Source organism: Accipiter gentilis, chromosome 2 (genome assembly GCF_929443795.1).
Source record: "Accipiter gentilis chromosome 2, bAccGen1.1, whole genome shotgun sequence".
In the NCBI taxonomy this organism is placed as follows: Eukaryota; Metazoa; Chordata; class Aves; order Accipitriformes; family Accipitridae; genus Astur; species Astur gentilis.
In genome coordinates this window covers 39,384,890-39,407,439 of record NC_064881.1, presented here as the reverse complement: position 1 = coordinate 39,407,439, position 22,550 = coordinate 39,384,890, and the positions used below count along the sequence as shown (strand labels likewise).

The 22,550-nt window shown below is 41.6% G+C and overlaps 1 protein-coding gene across 1 annotated transcript; it reads right to left on the bottom strand.

Moving 5' to 3' along the window:
* Nucleotides 1–8,491: 8,491 nt before the first annotated feature.
* Nucleotides 8,492–12,105, bottom strand: UTP23 (UTP23 small subunit processome component). The gene is made up of 3 exons (XM_049824939.1): nucleotides 11,888–12,105; nucleotides 9,892–10,066; nucleotides 8,492–8,995 (listed from the first exon to the last, which is right to left on the bottom strand). The coding sequence occupies exons 1-3, from the start codon at nucleotides 12,073–12,075 to the stop codon at nucleotides 8,627–8,629; spliced, it is 732 nt and encodes a 243-aa protein (XP_049680896.1). The 5' UTR covers nucleotides 12,076–12,105; the 3' UTR covers nucleotides 8,492–8,626.
* Nucleotides 12,106–22,550: the final 10,445 nt, after the last annotated feature.

Sequence of the window (22,550 nt, the reverse complement as noted above, 5' to 3'; positions counted from 1 at the left end):
CTACAACAGGCAGATAGCTGAGAAAGCCTTAATCAAATGTAGTTTTAAAAAAGCATACATGAAAGAAAAGTTTTGTTATTTAGAAGTTTGGCGATTATATATTTTGAATATAAACCACCTGCAGCTTGAGTCAGCTAGCTACTTCAGAGACTTTTGGAAGGCACAAGTGAACAGATGGTGTGTTTGTGACACCATCAGGTAGTGGGCAGTGAATATTAGTAAACTGGCAAGTATCCACCAAAAATTATTGCAGAGCAGATAATTAAATAAGTTATAGATAACAACAACAACAAAAAATTAAAATCTCAATAGTTGTAAAGGAAGGAATGAGGGGAGGAAACAAGGTTTTTTTCAGATGAATTATACAGACTTATTCCTTACCTTTTCCCAGTCCGTTACACACAGAGACCAATTAAAAACCTAATAAATTAAACATCCCTCAGATATTCTACATAACTGAAGCTAATTGTCTGCCATTTTGATATGGTCAAGCATATGTAATAACAATGTTCTAGTTCTCACTAGCATTAAGAAATAAATACATACTTGAAATCAAGTCCCCCAGACATAACAAAAAGCCACATAGATGGAAAAAAAGTCCACTGATTGGCACAGAGCAGTGATTTGTATGAATGCCATATCCCCATTTTATTTTTACTATCATCAGCTCAGAAGCTTGGCAGGCCTGCCTAGGTTCTGATAGCACCAATCTTGGATTTTTTATGCAAATTTCTCTCTGACATAAGCTTGACACCAATGGTATTTTTCTTGTTTCAGGCAACAATAAATCTGACTTCTTTTTTACACAATGCAAAAGGAAATACTGCAATTCTGTACGCATTCTAATGATGATGCAGAAACCTTATATAATTTTAAAATATCCAGGTTAATTAATAAAAAAAAATCTAATACAAACAACTCTCATTCTGAAAACTCATTGTGGATACTGAGAGGTGAGGTCTAAAAGTGGGATAGAAATACAGTCACTGGACTTGGGGGAAGATTCTGGCTATGGAAATGCGGCCGTATAGCCATTGAGGACTACAAGAACCTTGTTAGGGCATACAGAGAGGCAGTCAGGAAGGCTAAGGCTCGGCTAGAACTGAAATTCGCCAAAGATGTCAAGAACAACAAGAAATGGTGCTTCAGATACATGATCAGTAAGCAGAAGCACAGGGAAGACATAGGACCATTGCTAAACAGGATGGGGAAACTAGTTACTTCTCAGTGCAAGGCCACTGTCTATAATATTTGAAAAGTCATGGAGATCAGGGGATGTCCCTGATGACTAGAAGAGGGCAAATGTCACACCCATCTACAAGACAGACCCAAAAGAGGATCCAGGAAACTACAGGCTCGTTAGTCTTATTGCAATCCCTGGGAAAGTAATGGAACGAGTCCTCCTAGAAAGTATCACTAATCAAATGAAGCAGGTGATTGGGAAAAGCCAGCACAGATTTACCAATGGCAATGATGCCAGACTAGCCTGATTGCTTTCTACAACAAAATAACATCTTCTCTCGACATGGGAAAGAAGTAGATGTTGTTCACCTGGACTTCAGCAAAATGGTCAACACCATTTCCCACAGCCTTCTCCTGGACAAACTGGCAAGATTCAGATTGGGTGGGTGGTCAGTGAGATGGGTAGGGAATTGGCTAACAGGCCGCACTCAGAGGGTGGTGATCAATGGTTTTCAGTCAGGCTGGCAGCCTGTCACAAGTGGGATTCCCCAGGGATTGATACCGACCCCCATGCTGTTCAACATCTTCAAAATGATCTGGATTATGGGAATGGAAGCACCCTCACCAAGTTTGCTGATGACGCCAGAGTGGGTGGTGCAGTGGACACATCAGAAAGGAGAGCCATCTTACAGAGAGACCAGGACTGGCTGGAAGAGTGGGCAAGCAAGAACTGTATGAAGTTTAACAAGGACAAGTGTACAGTCCTGCACCTGGGCCAACATAACCAAAGAGCCCATTACAGGCTAGGACCTGTGTGGCTGGGGATCAGCATTGCTGAAAGGGACCTGGGGGTCCTGGTGGACAACAAGGTGACCATGAGTCAGCAGTGCCCTCCTGCAGCAACAAAGGCACATCGGATCCTGGGCTGCATCCGCAGGGGCAGAGATAGAGATGTGATCATCCCGCTCTACTCAGCGCTTGTCAAGCTGCACCTGGGCACCTGGAGTACTGTGTCTAGTTCCGGCCTCCACAATTCAAGAAAGATGCGGACAGACTGGGAAGGGTCCAAAGGAAGGCTACAAAAACGATCAAAGGGCTGGAGAACCTGCCCTATAAGGAAAGACTGAAGGACTTAGGGCTTTTCTGCCTGGAGAACAGAAGGCTTAGGGGACATTACCACTGTATTCCAGTATTTAAAGGGTGGCTACAAAGACGACAGAGAGTCTCTCTTCACAAGGAGCCATATGGAGAAGACAAGGGGCAACAGTACCAAGTTGCGCTGGCAGAGGTTTCCTATCAACATAAGAAAGAAATTTTTTACAGTAAGAACAATCATTCAGTGGAACAACCTCCCCAGGGATGTGGTGGAGTTCCCATCACTGGAGGTTTTCAGGATGTGATTGAACAGGGTGCTAGATAGTCTCATCTAGGCTCCCTTTTCCATGAAAGGTTGGAACAGATGATCATTCAAGGTCCTTCCAACCTGGGCTGTTCTATGATTCTGTTTTATTCAAATTATCATTTACATCTTAATTTTAGGGTACAGGCTAGAGTATGGCTGAGTTTTATTTAGGATTTATTGTGTATTTGGTGAAGACTGTGCTTTTACAATAGCGTCAGCACAGTAGCCGGTTAACTTGTGCATGCTAGTGATCCTGACCTCTGAAGAGCTTGGGAGGTCAGGGAAATATTTACACCATCATTCCACAGGCAAGAAGCCAAGACACATCCAACGGCAACAGCATTCCGCTCAGGCACCCAGGGAGTCAGTGGCAAAGCAAGAGCTGAATGCAGCGTTCCTGTCCTGCACCTTTTCTCACAAGACTCTTCTTGTCCATGCTCTTCCTTGAAGAACATCCAGCAGAAAGCAGAGACACTCTGGTCTTCTCAAGTGGGCCTGAGTAAGTTGAAATCTACTTTCCTATTAAGTGCCGCTTTTAGTGATGCAGAAGATACTTGGAATAGGGATGAATAAAGGAATTGTTGTGGTTTAACCCCAGCCAGCAACTAAGCACCACGCAGCCACTCACTCACTCCCCCCCACACCCAGTGGGATGGGGGAGAGAATCAGGAAAAAAAGAAAAACTCGTGGGTTGAGATAAGAATGGTTTAATAGAACAGAAAAGAAGAAACTAACAGTGATAACACAAATAAAATGACAATAGTAATAATAAAAGGATTGGAATATACAAGTGATGCACAATGCAGTTGCTCGCCACGTGCTGACCGATGCCCAGTCAGTCCCCAAGCAGCGATCCCCCCCCCCCCCCCGCCTTCAGTTTATATACTAGGCATGACGTCACACGGTATGGAATACCCATTTGGCCAGTTTGGGTCAGCTGTCCTGGCTGTGTCCCCTCCCAACTTCTTGTGTCCCTCCAGCCTTCTTGCTGGCTGGGCATGAGAAGCTGAAAAATCCCTGACTTTAGACAAAACATTACTTAGCAACAACTGAAAACATCAGTGTGTTATCAACATTCTTCTCATACCTAACTCAAAAACATAGCACTGTACCAGCTACTAGGAAGACAATTAACTCTATCACAGCTGAAACCAGGACAGGGATATATCACAGAGGTCTAAGCAGTCATGAGTGACATGGGAAGGGTGACTAAGGAATGACTGCTTAATGTTTCATCCATTACAAGGGCTAGCTGGTAGGTAGCATATTCAGAACAGACACGTGAAAGTATTTTTTGTAAGATGTGTTCAATTTGTGCAACTCCTTACCACAGAAAATTAGAGGCTTAAAGTTTACGTGGTCTCAAGGACAGACTGGACAAATTAGTGAAACAGAAATCCATTCTGCGCTGTTAAAAACAAAATATTTTTCCTGGGTCAGGAACTCCCTAACAAATTGTCAGAAAGTTGGAAAGTCATCTGGGGAAGTACCAAAAAAATGTTTTGTCTATTTTCATCCTATTCCTGAGGAACAGCTTTTGGCCACTATTGGAGGCATGACGCTGGGCTAGACAGATTTTTGGACCATCCCAGAACAGCCCTGCTTGTATTCTTGGGAGCTGACAGAGAGGTCAGGGGTGGAAAGAGGGAGCCAGGAATTCTAGAAAACCACTCTCTCAATTTTTTCTGAAAACCTGCCTGTTGAAATGGGTGCCAATTCACAAAGTGAAAAATTTCCTCAGTGTTTCTCCAAGACAGTCTGAAAGAATAACTGCCGGGAAGAGTCAAATCAGTAGCATCTTTGGCCCCAGAGGAATGAACATGGCAAAAAGATGATTCTGGATCAACCAGAAGTCAAGACTGCAATAAGAAACTTCTGAAGTCCCCTACTGGTTCCTGGAAGAAGATTAGACTTAAAACCCGTACCATGCTTTGGTTGTGATTTCCACAGCCAGAAGAGCCTCAGACTACCTCAGGCTATTTCTGCAAGTACCCTCAGGAGCAATTAACTACACGGATTCACCCTATCAATAACGGTATGGGTAAGGTTGCTCCTGGATGTAATATCTGCATGCTGGGCAGTGAGCCACGTGCAATGTTAGGCGAGCTCTACAGAAGGATTTGGCTGCAAACCTGCCAGTGCTGTGAAGTGTGTAATACTGAAAAACCATAAAGACAAGGCGTGTTTGGCATCATGAGACCTACATTCTGTGGGAACTCTCGGGCTACCAACACACAATCTGTGAGCAGGTTATTCAGTCCAGCTCCCTGTTTTGAAAAGGCAGAAACTGAGTCAGAAGGGGCAATGAAGTTTTCTTAAGGGAATTAGGAAGATTTGTTTGTTTGTTTGTTTATGGTTTATTATTCTGTTCCCTACTCTTCTTGACCACTAAGCCATTTCGGGTTCACCTTTCGCTACTGACCAATTCTTTCCTCCATTTAACACCCAGAAACCCTCATATATATTTTTCTGTCTTCCTTCATTTCTTTTAAATCCCAGTGACTAATCTGCTGCCTCTTTTCTTCCTTCCAGCTCTCGGCTCTGGGTTGTTTTTAATTGGATCCTTGTTAACAGAGTTGTTGTTTCCCTGTATCCACACACAGAGCGCAGCTGCATGGTGTCCCACTCAACCACAAGAGAAGAAATCAGAAAATAAAGTCACCCCCCCCCCCCCCCCCCCCGAAGAGAGCCCAGCCTGCATCTTCTGTAAGAAGCCCTAGCAACTTTTGCAAGATGACTGCCTCCGTGGCCAGACAGCTGAGCTCTCCAAGACAAATCTGGGGCTCAGAGTGCACAGACATAATAATTACCAGAAATACACTGCAAGCCCCTCTCCCAGCATTAGTTAGGCCATTCCTAAATCACAAGGCACAGTCCCTCTCTCACTCCTGACTCTCTGGGTATGAAAACTTTTGCTTTCTGTCATTCTCTCTCAGTACACTGCAATCTTTCTCCCTGAAATTGTAAATGATAACACCTGCTGGGGCTCTTATTTGTTCATTCCCCGCATCTCCGGCTGCTCCCTGTGTGAGATATTACGCCCACACAGAGGTATGAAATATACAGTAGCTGCTGGTGAAACTTCTACATGAAAGATGCAATGAGTATAAATAACGGCATTGTTCCGATGTTCTTCATCTTGTATCTGACAGAACGTGTTCAAGAAACTCCAGGAACACTCTAAAGCTGATGGAGAAGTCATTCACACCGTATCAGTGTAGCTGAAAACAAATGAGCAGGACTGCTCTGGACATCCTATTTTCCTTTCACCACCAGAATGTATTTATTCTTCAAGTCATACCATATTCATATTTACTTTAATGATTCATAAACATCCCAGGTTCCAGAAGCTTCTAATTAACTCATCTATTTAGCGTCGTTAACAGATGCTCAGGGAGTGATTTATTGTACAATACCGGATCACACCAACGTATAAATCCAGCCAATTGAATTGGCAGGCAGTCTGAGTAAATACGTTCTGCTGCTGGTAGATGAGACTCTGTCCTAAATTCAGCATTAATGCCCTGCAGACTGTGGCTGAAGCATTATTGTTCTCTTCTTCTATTACTCTGCACATGTAGCATACATTGTACTGTACAACACTGCTTACTTCCCTCTTTCTAAAAAAAAAAAAGATTTAGTGAGGTACTGCCTAGGATTTGGGCTATGTATTTATCCTGTCTGAGAAACCAGGAAATCAATAGCCCCAAAGAAGTTTTCACTCAAGCTCCTTTTAATTTACCTCTGGCTATCTGTAGTTTCAAAAACAAAACCAGTCCCTCTGACACACTACAGCAAAACCATCCTAAAGTTTATTAGAAAAGTCACATTGGGAACCCTGTCTATACTAGAGATGTGGCCAGATCTCCATACCACTTATTGACAAATAAGGGAGTGGGACCGGCCACCATGGCTTTGGGCAGAACGTGGAGCTGAACAACTACAACAGCGAAGTTAGCACTATAGGTACTTCCACAGCAGTGTTTTACACAACGCCAAGGGATGCTCCCCATGACTCACGTTGCTGAATTATTAGAGGGACTCTGGTGTGGTGTCTAGCCTGGGCCAGCTAAACCTCCACCAAATCCTGCCAGGCAGAGGCAGAACAGCCAGAGAGCACCGGCACGGGGCCGTCCGCCCGCAGCCACGCCGGTGTGCGCTACGAGAGCCCAGCCTGGACAGAGCCAGGTCACCACCGCTAGGCTCGGTGTTACAGGCTGCTCTTAACCTTACTGATGTAAGGACATAAATACAGCCTGTCAGCTTTGGCCTGGCAGGCATGTTTTCCTTGGAAACTAGGGTGGGGTGGTTTTTTTTCAAATTTCAAAATGGTAACAACACATGGTCTGATTGCCTCTGCTTGTTGCCTGGGCAGGAGCTCTCTTCCAAAACTGCAAGGCAAATTATTTACCTTGCTGGAGGAGAGCTGCAGCTACGCTGCAGACCAATTTTACAGCTTTTCTCTTAAGAGTTCACTCCCTTTTCATTCCAGTTCTTCCCAATGGCAACACCATGACTCAGTTCGTGTCAGAAAAATGCTAAGGAAACACAAATAAATATTGTTTTAAATTCCTTAAGGTGGGAGTCATCAGAGGACTGTCAAAATATTCTTTTTTGCAGTAATTATGCTTTTGTCTATGGTCTTCAAAGAAAGGTATATTTAAGCTTTGTGTTTCAACGGCACTGAAAGAGACTATTGTAAATAATCAGGGTGTGTTTTCTGCTCAATTTTTAAAAACAGTATTTTTAGTAAAGTTACTTGGTTTTAATATACTCTTCACTCAGAATGAGATTTTGAAGATGAACCATCTCTGCTTTCTCCAAGCTTTACTTACAGCAGTGCTTTCTGCAGGTGGGTTTGGGGAGGAGGAAGAAATAGAATATTTAAGGGGGAATGAGAAGCAAAACTACGTTAACATGTCACTGTGCCCAAATAAGTGAAGAACAGGGAATATGACAGCTTGAGAAAGGTGACACACATTAAACAAATATGCTACATTAAGGAATTTCTAGGAGTTACTAAACTTCTCCTCAGGACTCAACTTGCATACCCCTTTATCATGTTATCCCAGTCACTCACTTCTGCCTCCTAATGCCACCAAACATGCAAGGTACAGGCAACAGTTACTAAAAAAAAAATAATCAGGTAGTTGAAACATTTTTGGCAGCTCCCTCCTCCAACCCAGTCCTATTCTGTTCATAACCTCACAGAACAGTGAAACAACTGCAACAGAGTCCAAGTCCCATCACCATCAGCTGGCTGTATTTCAGGACTCCTCCACAGCTGTGCTATATATAATGTGATGGGATTAGGTCTTAGCCAGTGCTTTGATTCAGCACTTTCAAGCTGCGTTCTTCCTCTTTACAAAGGAAGAATAAACTAGAGATAAACTAGACACACTAGAGATGCCATTATGATGTCAGGAATATCAACACAACCACACGCCCTCCAGGATCTTCTTAATAAATAAAGATCATGAACAACAGACTCACATGGAATTTATGGAGTAATTTAGGCTGGAAGGGCCTTCTTAAGGGCATCTGGTCACTTTGTAAAAGCGTTAACTTTTGTATTCAAACAATACAGATAAGTAAGATACTATGCTCTTCCAGGTCAACTCCACATTCTGTAACAGAACAACTGCTGTCAAAACTAGTTTCAGTAAGAATAGCAACCTACAGTAAGAAAGAAGTCTAGCATCCCGCCAAAACCATTATGAAACCCAAGAAGCATTTCTAAAAAATTGTGACCAATCATGTGAACTCTCTGGCAGGAATCAAGATGCTGGAGAGAATAATGAAACACAAGGGTTCCTAAATATTTTGTCATAAACCCAATTACTAAACAACAGAATAAATTACTAGGACAATAACCTGCAAATATTGAGATGCAGTAATAAGCAGTACCACCTCATAAAAATAAGTTTTAATATTAACAACTTGATTCCACATGACTGCATATTAACCTTTCTTTTTGTAAAGTTCAAACAATTTTCAAGTCCTGCATTATTTACAAAGATGGGTTTACTCTTCTTCATTCTTCTAGACTGACTGGAGGGCTTCTGCTTTAACCCTATTTCGCTTTCTTTTTCTTCTTTTCTTCTTTTCAGCAGAAGGCTCCTGACCCTCCTGTGTTTTCTTCTTTTTCTTCTTCAGACAGCTGAGAGGATTGGGGCCACCTGCCCTTTTACGTTTTCTTCTCTTTTCACTTTCTTGCTTTGCCAGTCCTTCTTTTTCTTTAAGCTGCACAATACTTTGTTTTTGGTGCTCTGGAACAAGCTGATTTGTCTGCAACTTTTGAACAAATGCTAAAGATTTAGGAGAAGGTTTGTCTAGCACCATAGTGTTCTGAATAATAAAGAGGAGAGGAACACCAGCCTTCTTTTTCACTTTGTTTGCTAAATCCTGGTCCTGTAAAATTAAGTATTTTAGTCAATATTTTGGGATTAAACGGTATTTGCAATTCAAATGCACCTACTTCTAATACAAAACTATGAAGATAAATTGCATTATGAAAAAGATAAGAAACTTAATCTAGCAGATATACATGGCAGTGCTTTCAGAGCAATTTAAATTTCTATTTCTCTCCTTCTGATTAGCTGTACTTCTGATAGAAAATTTATTAATGTTTCCTTTTTTTCACGCAAGTATAAGCATATTTGCATTTTTTGAGGAAAAAGTCCCAGTTCATTGGTATGCAGTCCACCAGTTCACAAGAAGTAACATAATTTCTTCTATAACAAGTCATTTTAAACTCCTTGTATCTTAGATAAAGAATTCTACTGTAAACCATTTTTTATATATTGTATGTAATTTATACATACAGTCCCAATAACAGAAATAAGAAAAAAACCTGCCTTTCTTATTTGTACACAAGTTCTGTCTTTATTCTTTAGTTAAAACCTCTTCGGTTTCTTAAAATTGAAGTTATGGTCGTTTAACACTTAATTTCACTTTTAAGACTACTGTGCAAAACAGTTTGGGGCAGGGGATGCACAAGCAAAATGCAAATAAACATTCATCAGTTGTTTTCTTACATGTCAAGAGGTAATCAGTATGTTTTCTACACTTTCTGCTAAACTAAGCAATATCCTTCTAGGGTAAAAAAATCTAGTTGTTCAAGTAAGACAAAAGATTCCCTACTTCATAATTAGCAAACACATTTAAGAGCGAGTAAGGCTTTACAAGATTAATTCCCACAAGGTATTTAAAAATCTCATAACCGAGGTTTCTGTAGGTTTCCTTATCCTTAGGTATCAAAGGATCACTTCAAATGAAATGGAGTTACATTTCTCATGAGCATTTACCTGTGTAGCGATGAAGAAGTGATGAGGGTTACCTTCTTCAATCATGGAAAGTAAACAGGCCGAACCACTCACAGGATCCTTGTGGTGAGAACAGTTTCGAACTTGAAATCTTTGGGCAATTAATTTTGCTCCATACAGTGCTTTCCCCAATGATTCCAATTCTTTTAGAACACATCTGAAAACCAAAGCAATAATGATTTCTAAATGAGGAAATAGCTACACTTTTTTTACACCAGCAAAAGATTGACCTGAGTTAATTAGGAATGAGCAATGCCCAGTTGTTCAGGCTCTGTGAGTTGTAAATGGCACCCAGTAATCTGAAAGCCCATCTGAAGACGTCAGCAAGATTTCCTCAGTTACAAACAGGATTAACCAGTCACAACATTAAGTTATATCAAATTATTTAAAAATATTTCATATCAGTGACAAGTCCTTACATTTATGTTCAGATATCACCTAGCATGTGAACTACTACTTAACAAAATTACTTGAATTAGCACGAACTGATTAATCGCTGCATGCAAGTTAAACTCTCTATTAGCGTCCATCACCATGCTTCAAACTTGCTATCAGAATCCAACCAACTCAAGCAGCAGAAGAAAAAAACTGTCCTTATGATTAAAAAGCTGGAAGTTTATGACTCCACAGCACTGCAATTGGAGAATAAAATGCAAACCTAAAATCCTCCTCTTAGCAGCACTCAGAGCAGACATTCACACAGGACAGCATATCAGTCTTATATGAGGACGTTACCTTGGATACATAGAAATAAACAGGAGATGAAACCTAACTTACTGTGGTCACCGAGTCTTACTATTAAATGTGGACAGTGGTAGGAACGTATGGCCTTGAAATACAGCTTCAAGGATATGGTAGCAACTATTTTTCTCTCCAGACAAGAAAGTTTAGCCTTTGAGGACAGTCTTTGTGGAGACTTAAGCCTGTTCTTTTTGCAAAGACTCTCACAGCAAGTGAGCTCATCTCCTCAGGGAAGCTCTGGTCATGTCATTGAGGTGCTGCCTCACCAACTTAGCATTCTGAGAGCAGAGAAAATGAGTTCATTCAGCTGCCTAAGCAAAAACAGGTCAAAAAGACCAATAGATATTGCTGAAAGAAAGAAGCAAGAAGTGACATTTAGACACGAGAGGAATACAGTTTGGATCACAGTGATTCCAAACCTTTCACAGCTATGGTCATGATTTGATACTTTATACTGCTTAGAAGTACAGGCCAGTTCTGTATGCTTTGCAAGAAGGCTCAGTGTTTAATTTTGTAGCCTACGGTATATATCTTCCTTGTATTTTCAGTATTTGCCTCCATGATGGGCAGTTGGCTATTCTGTCATTGCAGAAATCCAACTGAAGGAGATTTTATCACACGCAATATACAAAGTCAAGTAAAACCGAAGGCAACTTCAAGGCAACTTAGATATTTAGTGCACATGCTTTACTTCTAGCACATCCTTGTTCTTGCTTGGAAACAATCCATTGCAAGCAGGCTGAAACTCCATACGAGCAGCAATCCCCTCCCCGCCCAAGAGATCTGAGCTTGCCCCTGCCCTTCTCACTTTGCCACAACGCCGCTGGGAGAGGGAAGAGGCCCACCCAGACGTCCCTCACGCACCGGGGTTACCCCTCGCCCCACCTCATCCCTCACCAGTTTCTGCCACTTTCGGAAAGGCAGCTGGTACTGAAAGAACCTCCTGGCCTTCTGCAAGTCAACTACAGCGCTACCTCCTCACCACAGTTACCCCCTCGACCCCATAAGAGCCCCACCCGGCGGTGGCGCCTGAGGAGAGGCGAAGGGGCCGCGCCCAGCCACCACACGCCCTCCCGCGCATGCGCATCGCCAGAGCGCGCACCCCCCCCCCCCCCCCAGGCATGCGCATTGGGGCTCCCACCCGCCGTGGTCTGCAGCCCCCCGCCCGCCCCGAGCATGCGCACTGGGGTTGCCCGGCGGCCTGCCCGCCCCCCCCCCCCCGCGGCCCGGGCCCTACCGGGTGGTGCAGAGCTCCGTGGGGCCGTCCAGGTACCCGGGCAGCTGCTCCCGGATCTGGATCTTGTTGCGGAGCGCGGCCTGGCAGAAGGTGCCGTCCAGCAGCACCTGGAAGGGCTCGCGGAAGTGGAAGTTGTGCCTGTAGAAGCCCATGTTCTTCTTGGCGTGCTTCTGCCGCGTCAGCTTCATGGCGCCGCCGCCCGCAACGGCCGCCGGCTCCCCCGGAAGCTGCGCCGGGCCCGGCCGCCGCCGCGGAGCGGGGCGGGGCCTTCCGCCGCCCCCGCCCGAGGCCTGAGGGGGCTGCAGCCGCCGGCCCGGCCCGGCTCGCCGTCGCTGCGGGGGCTGCCAGGCACAGCCCCTGTGCGGGTCCCCTGCGCCTCATGGGCCGGGTTGTTGGCGGCCGCCGCGGCTGGCGGCGTGCGGTGCCCGCGGTGGGTGACGGCGGGAGCCGGCTCTGCTGCCTGCCCGCTCTGCGTGAGGCCTGCCAGGGGCCTGGCTCGCCCGTCTGGCGCTTCACGCCGGCTGCGTGAAGGCCAGTTCGTCACCCTCTGTCTTGCGGTGCCGTGCGAGCTCCTGCCGCTCGCCAAGATGAGAAGCGCGCACGACCTCACTTTTTTCTGATTCACTGTGGTGGTTAAGTTACAACTGCTGTCCCAGGAACAATGCGTATTCAATAACGCGTTGGCATGCTTTTCGTAGGAAGGCTTATTCGGTGCCTGCTTGGATTGTTTGCCTGTATTGGCTACATCAACATAAGCTCTGTGCACAAAACTCAAGTTGAAAAGCACATAGTCTACATGTTACTACTGCCTTTTTTTTTTCCATGACAAATAGAAGATTTAGTTTCACTGTAGTCTGGGGAAGCGGCTATCATTCACAAAGCTAGACTGCACAAACTCCTCACGCCAGACATCCGGCACTTAAGAAACCAAACTGCCTGCATTTTAGGCTGGCAGAGGGATGTGATATCTTAACACCACCGAAATGATAATTGGATACCTCTGTCTTGCTATCCAGGTACAATGGGAGACATCTTTCTGCCAGGGACAGCTATATTGCAAGCAAAAAATTGCAGGTACCTGCTAGTTAGCTGTAATCGGTCAGGCCGTTTAAGGTCATTTAAGCAAATACCCACCTGTCATCTTGGTCTTTTTGCTAGCAAATAGACATGGAAAACACCTGCTTCCAAGCAGGTTAGTTACTGTTAAGAGAAACTGAAAAATAATGCATTTGATTACTATTCTAGAAATTCACATGTTTAAATGTACTTACAAGATGGAAAGTGTGAAGAACAGGCGATTGAGAGTATTTTTCGTGGGATCTGATTGTGCTGTTGACAGCATTTTTCTGTCATTAAATCCTTCTTTCCAGCTGTCTTCCAGGGACAGTTGAGCGTGCTCATGAGTATCATGGACATACATGGATACATGTCTTACTCTGTGAGCTAAGTGATATGTTGAATTCATTGGTCTTTATTAAACTGCAGTCCTGTGGCTGATGTATTCCCATACTGGCGTGGTGTCCCAGTTCTATCTAAATGCATAGTTTCATTATTTAAAAAATTAGACAAAAACACTAGGCAAGACTCCAAAGTAAAGTCTAATTAGATGATTATATTTTCTTCAAGTAGTTTTTTCTTTTTTTTTTGGGGGGGTGGTGGTGGTGATGACTAATTAACTGCCCAAAGACAGGCAGTGATTCCTTATTAAGAACACTTTCCACATCTCAGCTAGAATGCGGAACCTGCAATGGTAACAGCTGTTACTGCAGAATGGAGATAAAAAGGAGAAACAAGTAAATGAGAGCTTGAACTAGTCATCATTTTGAACTAAAGTCAAAGTAAGATATAATCCATAGTAGAGCGTTAAATACCATTGTGATGAGATACTCTTTCGCTGGTCAGTTGGTAAACAGTATCATCACAGACAAGTTGTAATGTGATTGGTATTGTAAAATACGTTCAGAACGCTGGCTAGCAGGCAAAACAACAGCACAGATTTATCTTTCTTCATTGTGCAGAAGATAGCATTAATTATATGAAAAACTACTTGCCATACCATTCTGTAAATTGTATTTCACTTTTATGCAATTCTTTTAAAGTTTCTTTTTAATAAATTTTAAATGTTAGAAGTAATGACTGTAAGAATACTATAGCAGTGCAGACAAGTATAGTTTTTTCAGCATTTTCTTTGATATTTGGACAGTATTTTGCATATAGTAAAATTCACCATATTCTTTTCTTTTCAAGTTCAGTTCTTTTACTATTCCCATAAGCCATCTGTAGAGTGGATTTTTAAAAAATAAGCCTAAGGATCTCATGGGAGCTGCTGAATCCGGTGGTCTCCAGGACCTGGGGACTGCTCCTCCTGGCTGCTGAAGTCCATCCATGTACACTCTTTGGACCCAGGAGCGTTCTTAGGCTCGCATGTGTTCTGGACACGCGTATGCACGCACACACAGAGGACACTAACATACACATACAACTCTACCAGAAATCATATATTATGTAAGTACAGATAGTGAAGTCCCGCTCCCCCTCTCCAGCTGATCAGGGCTGAAATTCCCAAGTGACCACTCACACACCCTCACTCCCTGTACTCACCAGCATACCCAGATTCACAGCTCCCTCAAATATCTGCATGGACCCTCAGTCCATCTAATATCCATGCCTGGACCTTGGGTTCCCCAACCCGTCTGTGCATGTATGTGTGTCTCCTTCTACTCACTGGCTACTCCAGCTTAAGTCTGCTAGCAGATTACACATCCACAGGATTAAATTCACTGGGGAAAGATAACTAGTTAAGAAAGATAGCTAGTCAAGAAAGGGGCTTAAGAAGATAGGATAGGCTGCCATGATCAGGCAAAGAGCTCAGTCAGACAAGTGCACTGACCACTGCTGGTTCATATGTGAGCCCCTCTCCACCCCATTTTCCCACATGTCCTCCTAGATCCACACTGATCCTTTCCCTGCCTTTGGCCAGTTTTGTGAAGGAAATTCTACATAATCCCAGAAGACCCTGCTGATATCCCTTTAAAAGTTTTGCACAGTCCCATACGCCTCCTCAAATATCTTGTAATACGATAATTGTGTTTCTCCCTTCTTATGAGAGGCAAAGCTCAGGCTGACGCTCTTCAGGGTGACTTCCTGGGCAGCTCCTTTAATGGCCTGAAGAGTTCTGCTCTTCACTGTTGGCTTTGTTACCACCTGCTCATTCGGCAATTTTTGTGCGTCTGTGTGCATTTAATATATCACTTTCCTTCTTACTTGTTATTTTATACTGAGTGGGACTTAACCAGATAACTTAATCAAATGCTCTCACGTTCCACATATCCTTACAGAAACTCTGTAGCACAGCAAAGCTTGTCATAAAGCTCAGAGGAAGATACCTTTTTGAAATTATTTGCTATTATATTTTTAATTGAGAAGTTTCATCAATTATCTGGCTGCACCACTAAGACTTTGAGTTTCTTTTTCTTTTTTTTTTTTTTTTTTGTTTTTTAAGTGAGCATTTTACTGAAGAACTAACAAACCACTTGCATTATCAGTAGACTGTGTACCAGCAGTATCATTGTGGAAGTGAGTCTGAAGTGGAGAGTGGAAGGTGTTGAAGTACTACCTTTGTTAACTGACTTGTTTTTTTCAAAGGCAGAAAACAGAATTTGAAGTGGGGAACTTCATTCTTGGAAACCCAAGCCCCTGACTGCTGCCAGGCAGGTTACTTACTGGTCTAGGGTACAGTTCTGATCTAACGAAACAGTCACTGTGACTTTATCAATAACAGTAATAACTTGTGGTTAGATAGACAATATTTATGAAAATAAGGTGTCACACTGAAGGAGACCTCCTATATATCCAAAGTAAGTTCATACTGAACTTACCAAATCTGAGCAGTGATAGGTGTCATAGGAAACCCAGCTTAACCCGTTGCACTGCACACAAAACCTGCTCCAGTAGAGTATTCGCTCTTTGCAGAGAAGACCATCTCTTGGCATATATGAGTTCAGCTCTGATTTTGAGATACTAGGTAATGCAGTAGTAGAATTAAAAAACATAAAATTGCTGTGACGTGGATTACTTGGGGTGAAGGCTGTTCTTTATCAAAAGAGCTTTGATGTAGGCTTAGTAACAAAGATTTCCCTTAATAGCTGGCACTTGGCAAATGCTTGTAGCTTGGCCAGAAAAAGATCTCAGCTCCTGATTCTCCCAAACTTGTCCCGTGTCAGACCTTTTGAATCTGAATGTGTTGCTTTTGTGCAAATGTCATGCCCTGTGGCTATCTCCAATAAGTCTTAGCACCAGACATGCTTAAATATGAAAAATTAACTGATTCAAAAAAAAAAAGAAATGGGTAGGGTTTTCAATTAGACCATTTGGAAACAAAACTATAATAAATAAACACAGGACAGTAAAACATTGTTGGAGTGTGTCTGAAAACATTTTCCTAGGTGTATTTTTGAATTTTTCTGAGGTATGTATAGGCCACAGAATAAGATTCAGCAGCATTTAATAAGCTAAATTATATGTGTCAGAATGTTTATTATTCATGGCTGGCTCTTCCTTTCATCGCCTTGGGGCTGGTTTTGAGTTTTGAATTTTAGCCTTCATCATGTCCATTCATCTTTTACAGTATCTATTTTTCTATTATCTCATGGGAATGCAGCATCTGGATTTATAATAAACATGGTTGTGACAAGCCTTAGTTTTTCTTTATGGATTGGTACGAACTCAGCAGATGAGAATTTTGTATATGGTAAAGCTTTCTGCACCTTTCTGGCTCTACTGTTACCATAATTCTTAGTTCAAGAATTACTTCTGGCTTAAATACCATAACTGCCCATCACAGTATGCCCCATGTTAACTATCTTGTAAATTGTGTATCATGAGAAGTACACAATTAATGTAGTGTTTAGGATATTTAGTTTCACTACATACTGGTAACTTCCATGGGTAAGAAAAAGAATATCTATACAGCAGATATCTATACAGGCTTTTAAGTGACTACTTATAGTAGCAAACACTTTGAGAATATTCTGGCGGACAAAGGTTTTGCAGGCAACTTCAGCTTGCTTAGTAGAGCTGGAAGAAATTATAGGCCTGAAAATAATCAGTGGGATTCTTGACAGCTTCTCAAATGTTATACCAGCTTTTTTTCTCTTTTTTTTTTTTTTTTGACCTTGAATGAAATTCACATCAATGATGAACGAAATCAGATCTTATCTAATTTAACTAACTCTTTTGTCTTTCTGCATAGATACACATCACAGATACACACTATTTCGTGTATGCAGCATTTTTGGTTGATGCAGCTCTTTAAGATGTACATGTTAAACAACTGGTTTCATGCTGCTGTAAGGAAACACAAAGGCATCCTTTCAGAGCAGCCTTTCCTCCCTACACTGTTTGTTGAGATCTGCACTAGTTAGTTGCCATTCTGCTCCCTCTATACTCACAGAGCTTGTAGAAGAGTCACGTAAAAGTGCCATAATCTCGAAAAAGAGGAAGTCTTCATGGAGTACCCAGGACTGGGATTGTAACTTCAATTTGGGGAGCGGGAAGAACGCAGAAGACAGGAAGATAATAGTCGGCCAAATGCTGATTATGTGATAGCTGATGTGCTAGGTAGATAGAGGGGAAGAATGGAGTGATGCTTTACATGTTGTCTCCTATTGGGCCTATGAAAGTATCCATTGCTTCATTTTGAGCAGAACATCCTTTTAGTATTTCTGATAGAATGTAAATATATCAGGTCCATTTTAGTTCTTTTAAACAACTACATGGTTTTACTTTGGTGATGACAGGAAGCTGGAAGACACAAAACATTCTGGATTTTTGGTATGCTTACTTCCATTTGTTTCCTCATTTCTTGTTCTCCTCAGAGAAGGTTGTTACCTTCGGCATGTGATAGCTTGCGTGTCATCAAGAATCAGAAGGTGCATTAGTTGAGTATGAAGATAAGGCAGAACAAATTGACATCAAAAGAGAAATTAACTTCATGGCCAAAATTCTGATTTGTGCAAAAGCATTCAGTTCAGTTGCCTGAGACACTATGTGTCTTTTCACCCTTTCATTGATTTCAAGGAGAAATTAGGTAACTTGGAACAGAGAAGTGGAGTCTTTACATTGTGGTGATAAATGATATATACTCTCTATACTTATCTAATTTTCTAACTTGATACTATAGCAAGAGTCTGGCTCTGCTTAGAAACATATAATAACTTTGTGCAAATAACTTTTATTTGTTTTACAGGCCAAAGTTAACACTTAAAATGTCTCAGTCTTTTTAATCAACTACTTTTTCATTTAGGTGATTTTATTGTTAATTCCTATGTCATTTTTTTCTTCCTGTTAGTTGTATGCTTAAGTTTTGAGGTGCTATACTAAATGTTCCATGGATAATAAAAAATAGCTGTAAACACCTGGAACGTAAAAAGAGTGGATAAGAATAGAAGGTAGCAGAAAACATTTCCTGGAAAACACTTATTGAAAAAAGCAGAGAAAAAGTTGAGCAGTGAAAAAAAAAACTTTCCCAAGAGAAGACATTATATTTTAAAATATTTCCTTCTTGTGCAGAAATACCTTATTATGCTACTGTCGAGGATAGCTGCTCCATTTTTTTAAATATAATGCTTTTACATTTAGTCAAGCAAATGCTAAAAGGTTGACTGTCTAAGAGCATGGCTGAAACCACGCATGGCCTCTGAAACCTCCATTCCTACAGAAGAGAATTGAATTTTCATAGCTCACATTCTGGTCCTGTAGTTCCTTTATTGCATTTGATGTTTGTCCCTGGGGGTTTCTATGCTGTTGCAGCTCCCACCTTTCCCATTTTTTTATCACTCCTGCACCTTATTACTTTCCATTTCTATTTCAAATAAAAAATCCAATAAAGCCAATTTCTTCACTTGTGGAATGGACTTCAGTATTGGTACCATAACTTCTAAAATCACAATTAGCCTCATGAGAAATACTAGTACTTAAAAATTCTTTGGCACAAAATGCCCATGCAGTTATGTAGCCTGATCTTAAATTTTCACCTTTTGCTCCTCTGTGGAAAGTAGTAAGCATTGGATGAATATCTGACACTTCAGAAGGTTATTATTTACCAGTGAAACAGAATGTTGTAGATGCTGCAGAAACAAGTATGCAAAGGGCCTGACTTCAGTGACTCGCATTTGGTGAAGTGATTCGGTGACATCTGAACAAAGTGGGTATAGAGTGCTACCTTATTTATCAGGGAGAGCTTTTGTTAACACGGGTTGATACACCAGGGGACATTTCATTTCCTTTAGAGTTAAAATGCTGCAGTCAGCAGAACACAAATGGCTGAAACCCCTGAATTACACAGGATTTATACACAATGCTGCTTCCTGAAGCTGTCGTCGGTATTTGGAATTGCCTGCACATGGCACGCAGTGCTACTGAACATAACTGTACTTAATGGAAGAGTAATGCATGCACTTGGCAAAACTGTGTTCTACTGGAGAGACCTGAGGGTCCCTGATAGATCTCCCAACTGCTTTTTTTGGTAAACAAAGGAAAGAAAAGAATGAGCATTTAAGAGATCTTGCCTGTCCCATGGCTTCTGAAACTCGATTCACAAGTCTTCTTGCCTTCTTCCTGTTTTCTCCCCATCCCGTGGGAGAGGGGAGTGAGCGAGAGGCTGGGTGGGTGTTTGGCTGTTGGCTGGGGTCAACCCACCACAGATACCACTGACATGGCGGAGCCTTCTCGTCATAAGGATTTTCACTCTGAGTGACATGTGAGAGGCTACTATCAAAAGGCATCCTGTGAATAACAAAAGGGGCAAAGAGACCATGCCATGTAAAATTATGTAGAATAAGCTTTTTACTTGAATGTAGGGATTAAGTACGGCCTGATATTCACTACATTTCTCCCAATAAAGAGCCTTAGTTTACACAGAAAAGATATTAGACACTGACTTCATTTTTAAGCAATGCACCTGCCTGCTAAGGCACAGTAGGTACATTACATATAATGGTACATTGAAAAAGGCCAGCAATATATTCATGTGGAGATGTGCCATGTGCCCGTTTCTTGATGCTTGAAAGTTTAAGCCTGACTACCTCATCTCCTCGAGAACACTGAGCTTTTCTGAATTTCCAACTTCTGTAAGGGTACAAGATATTACAAGGCAATTTTAAGTCTGTGTTAGGAGAATCTGTTGCCAACAAGTTTTGGAGATTATTTTACTGGAAACAATTTCTTTTTGTAGATAATTAATGTTGGTTTAGGCAATTGTAGTTATTAATGCAACTTTGTATTTGGGGTGGTGTTGTGTCTCAGTGCAAGTACAGACTGCTATATGTGTATCCTAAGTGATTCTTCCCTATTCCTGTATACTTTGTGATAATGAAATTAAGGTGTTCATTATGCTTAGAAATATTTGGAATTGCTGAGAGGGTAGGGAGGAAAAACACAGAATTCAGACATGACCCATTTACCAAGTGGTAACAAGTCATTGCAGGTTAGCCCATCTCTGGTAACTATTCATGTGCATGGTCTTAGCCTGCAGCATACACAAATGTAATTCAAGTTGGTTTAGCCCTTAAGGTAAAGTCAGTCTGACAATTTGGAAGGGATTACATCTTTGAACCCTTAATCAGATAATTTCCTTTTAGCAGCACTAATTCTGCCCATAGCACTGATATGGTGCAGCGGTGCTGTAGAGATAAATGACACATCTGAATTCTACCAAGGTTTTTACTTAAGCAGGACTGGGGAATAAAAGGGATTGGTCTGGTTCCAGCTGTCTTTTGATTTAGAGTAACATTTACAAATGATTAATGGAGTTTGTGCACTACTTGAATTTTCTAAAATATTTTGTGATGGAAGTCGCCTATTTTGTGGTTTTCCTGAGTAGCTTGGGCAATGTTACTAAAATTTTTCAGTCTGACATTCTTTTTATGGCCTCCTTTTCAAGAATTCACTATTTTCAATGGTGAAATTTTCTACGGCCTCTTGCCTCCAGTGATCTGCTAAGTTCTATAAAGTAGAAAGTTGATATTTGTGTTTCGTTTTTTTGTGTTAAACGTAATTAACCAAATTGACTGAATTATTCTGGCAATGCATTAAGTGATGTGAGCCCTATGCCAGTCCCTTGAATAGGGCTATTTTGGGTGCCCACAGCAACCTCTCTGAACACGCTGATGTTCTGTGCTGTAGCTACTTGTTGGTTTGAGTTTTGGTTTGTTTGTTTGTTTGTTTCTTCCTTTCTTTTTAAATTACGTTGAGTTTCTGTTCAAAAACTGATAGGCAGGAATAATGTATCACATTTATCTTATCCCAGGAGTTTTCTTTCCTTTTCAGATCCCTGAGAATTTGCCAGTGGTAATGCACTGTTCATTTACTGACAGAAGGCATATTTTTTCTATTTAAATACCTTTCACCAGCATCTTTGAAGTAGCCCACATATCTCCAGCAGTCCATGGACTGGAGTTGAAAACCACTGTATTACCATAATACTGTTTCCTAATCTTAGTCTTCTTTAATTAAAGCTATTTGATCATATTTGTAAATTAAAACGGGATATGCATGTGTATAGAACAGCAAAGTGAAATATTAATATTGAATCAACCAACTTTGTTCTCTAAAAAAACTTCAAAAGGCAATGCCAGTGGAAGTGCAACATTCAGTCATGGAAACCTGTACAGGGTAGGACTCAAATTTGCAACACCTACGTGATGGTTGAGCTCATTGGCCACAGCATACTGCCTTGAAACTCTGGGTTGTTATTGCATCAGCCTCTCTCCCAAACTATTTTTAGAACAATGCCCTAATCCCGTTGCACATGCACACTTTGGTCTCTTTGGGGCACAAGGCACATTTGACCTCAGTGATGCTGCAATTCTAAACTTCACTCTTGATCTCAATTTAACAGATTTTTCTTAAAGGGAAATCTAAAGTGGGATTCATCACACCTAACTTCAGACAGCTATTTTGAGGTGTTCTTAGCTAGGCTGGGTATCTAGGTCTCTGTTAGTCAATGCAGAGCTGGTCAGTGGTATCAGTGGCATTTAGTTTTGCCTGGTGGGGATGATTGTTATACTAGATTCTTTGTTTGAATTTGTTCCAACCCTGATGCAGGCAGCTGGTAGGGAATATTCTTGTGATGTTAAGCCATTTTATAGGAACAGGCAATGCTGGGTCTGTGTCTGCTGGAAAATACAGATACATCTTTGTATTGGTGTTGGTAAACATGTTCCCCTTCCCCAGTTAGACATTAGTGCAGCTACATTGTTGGAAAGGTTAATGGTGCATTTTTATGAGGTCACATATTTAACATAGTGTCTGGAGAGCTTTGGAGTGTTTGGTTATGTCTACCGTTTTTCAGAAGAATGTGTAGGGTTTTAAATGCTTTAAAAACCCCACAACCAACCAACCAACCAAAAAAAAGCAGCAAAACAAAACCAACAGTTGACTTTTAATACAACACTTAACCCTTTTCTGGGAACAACACGAGTGGTTGATAGTTCAGGGTGTTTTGTTTGTATCTAATGTTAAGAATTTGTATCCCCTCTCAGTGCACTGATGACTCGTTATTCACCCTCAAGACAGATACGCTAACTCCACAGCACCCTGCTTTTTTAAAGCTTTCAAATCTATTATCTCTTGGAAGTGCTTCTCTCAGTGTCAAGCTGGTTTA

Bases quoted from the DNA above. Each gene is read 5' to 3' on its own strand.
- UTP23 (XM_049824939.1), bottom strand. From the start codon at position 12,075: ATGAAGCTGACGCGGCAGAAGCACGCCAAGAAGAACATGGGCTTCTAC. The intron at 10,067-11,887 runs GTAGGGCCCGGG...TTTGGTTTTCAG, and splicing joins ACGGAGCTCTGCACCACCCG to ATGTGTTCTAAAAGAATTGG. The intron at 8,996-9,891 runs GTAAATGCTCAT...TTAATTTTACAG, and splicing joins ACTTCTTCATCGCTACACAG to GACCAGGATTTAGCAAACAA.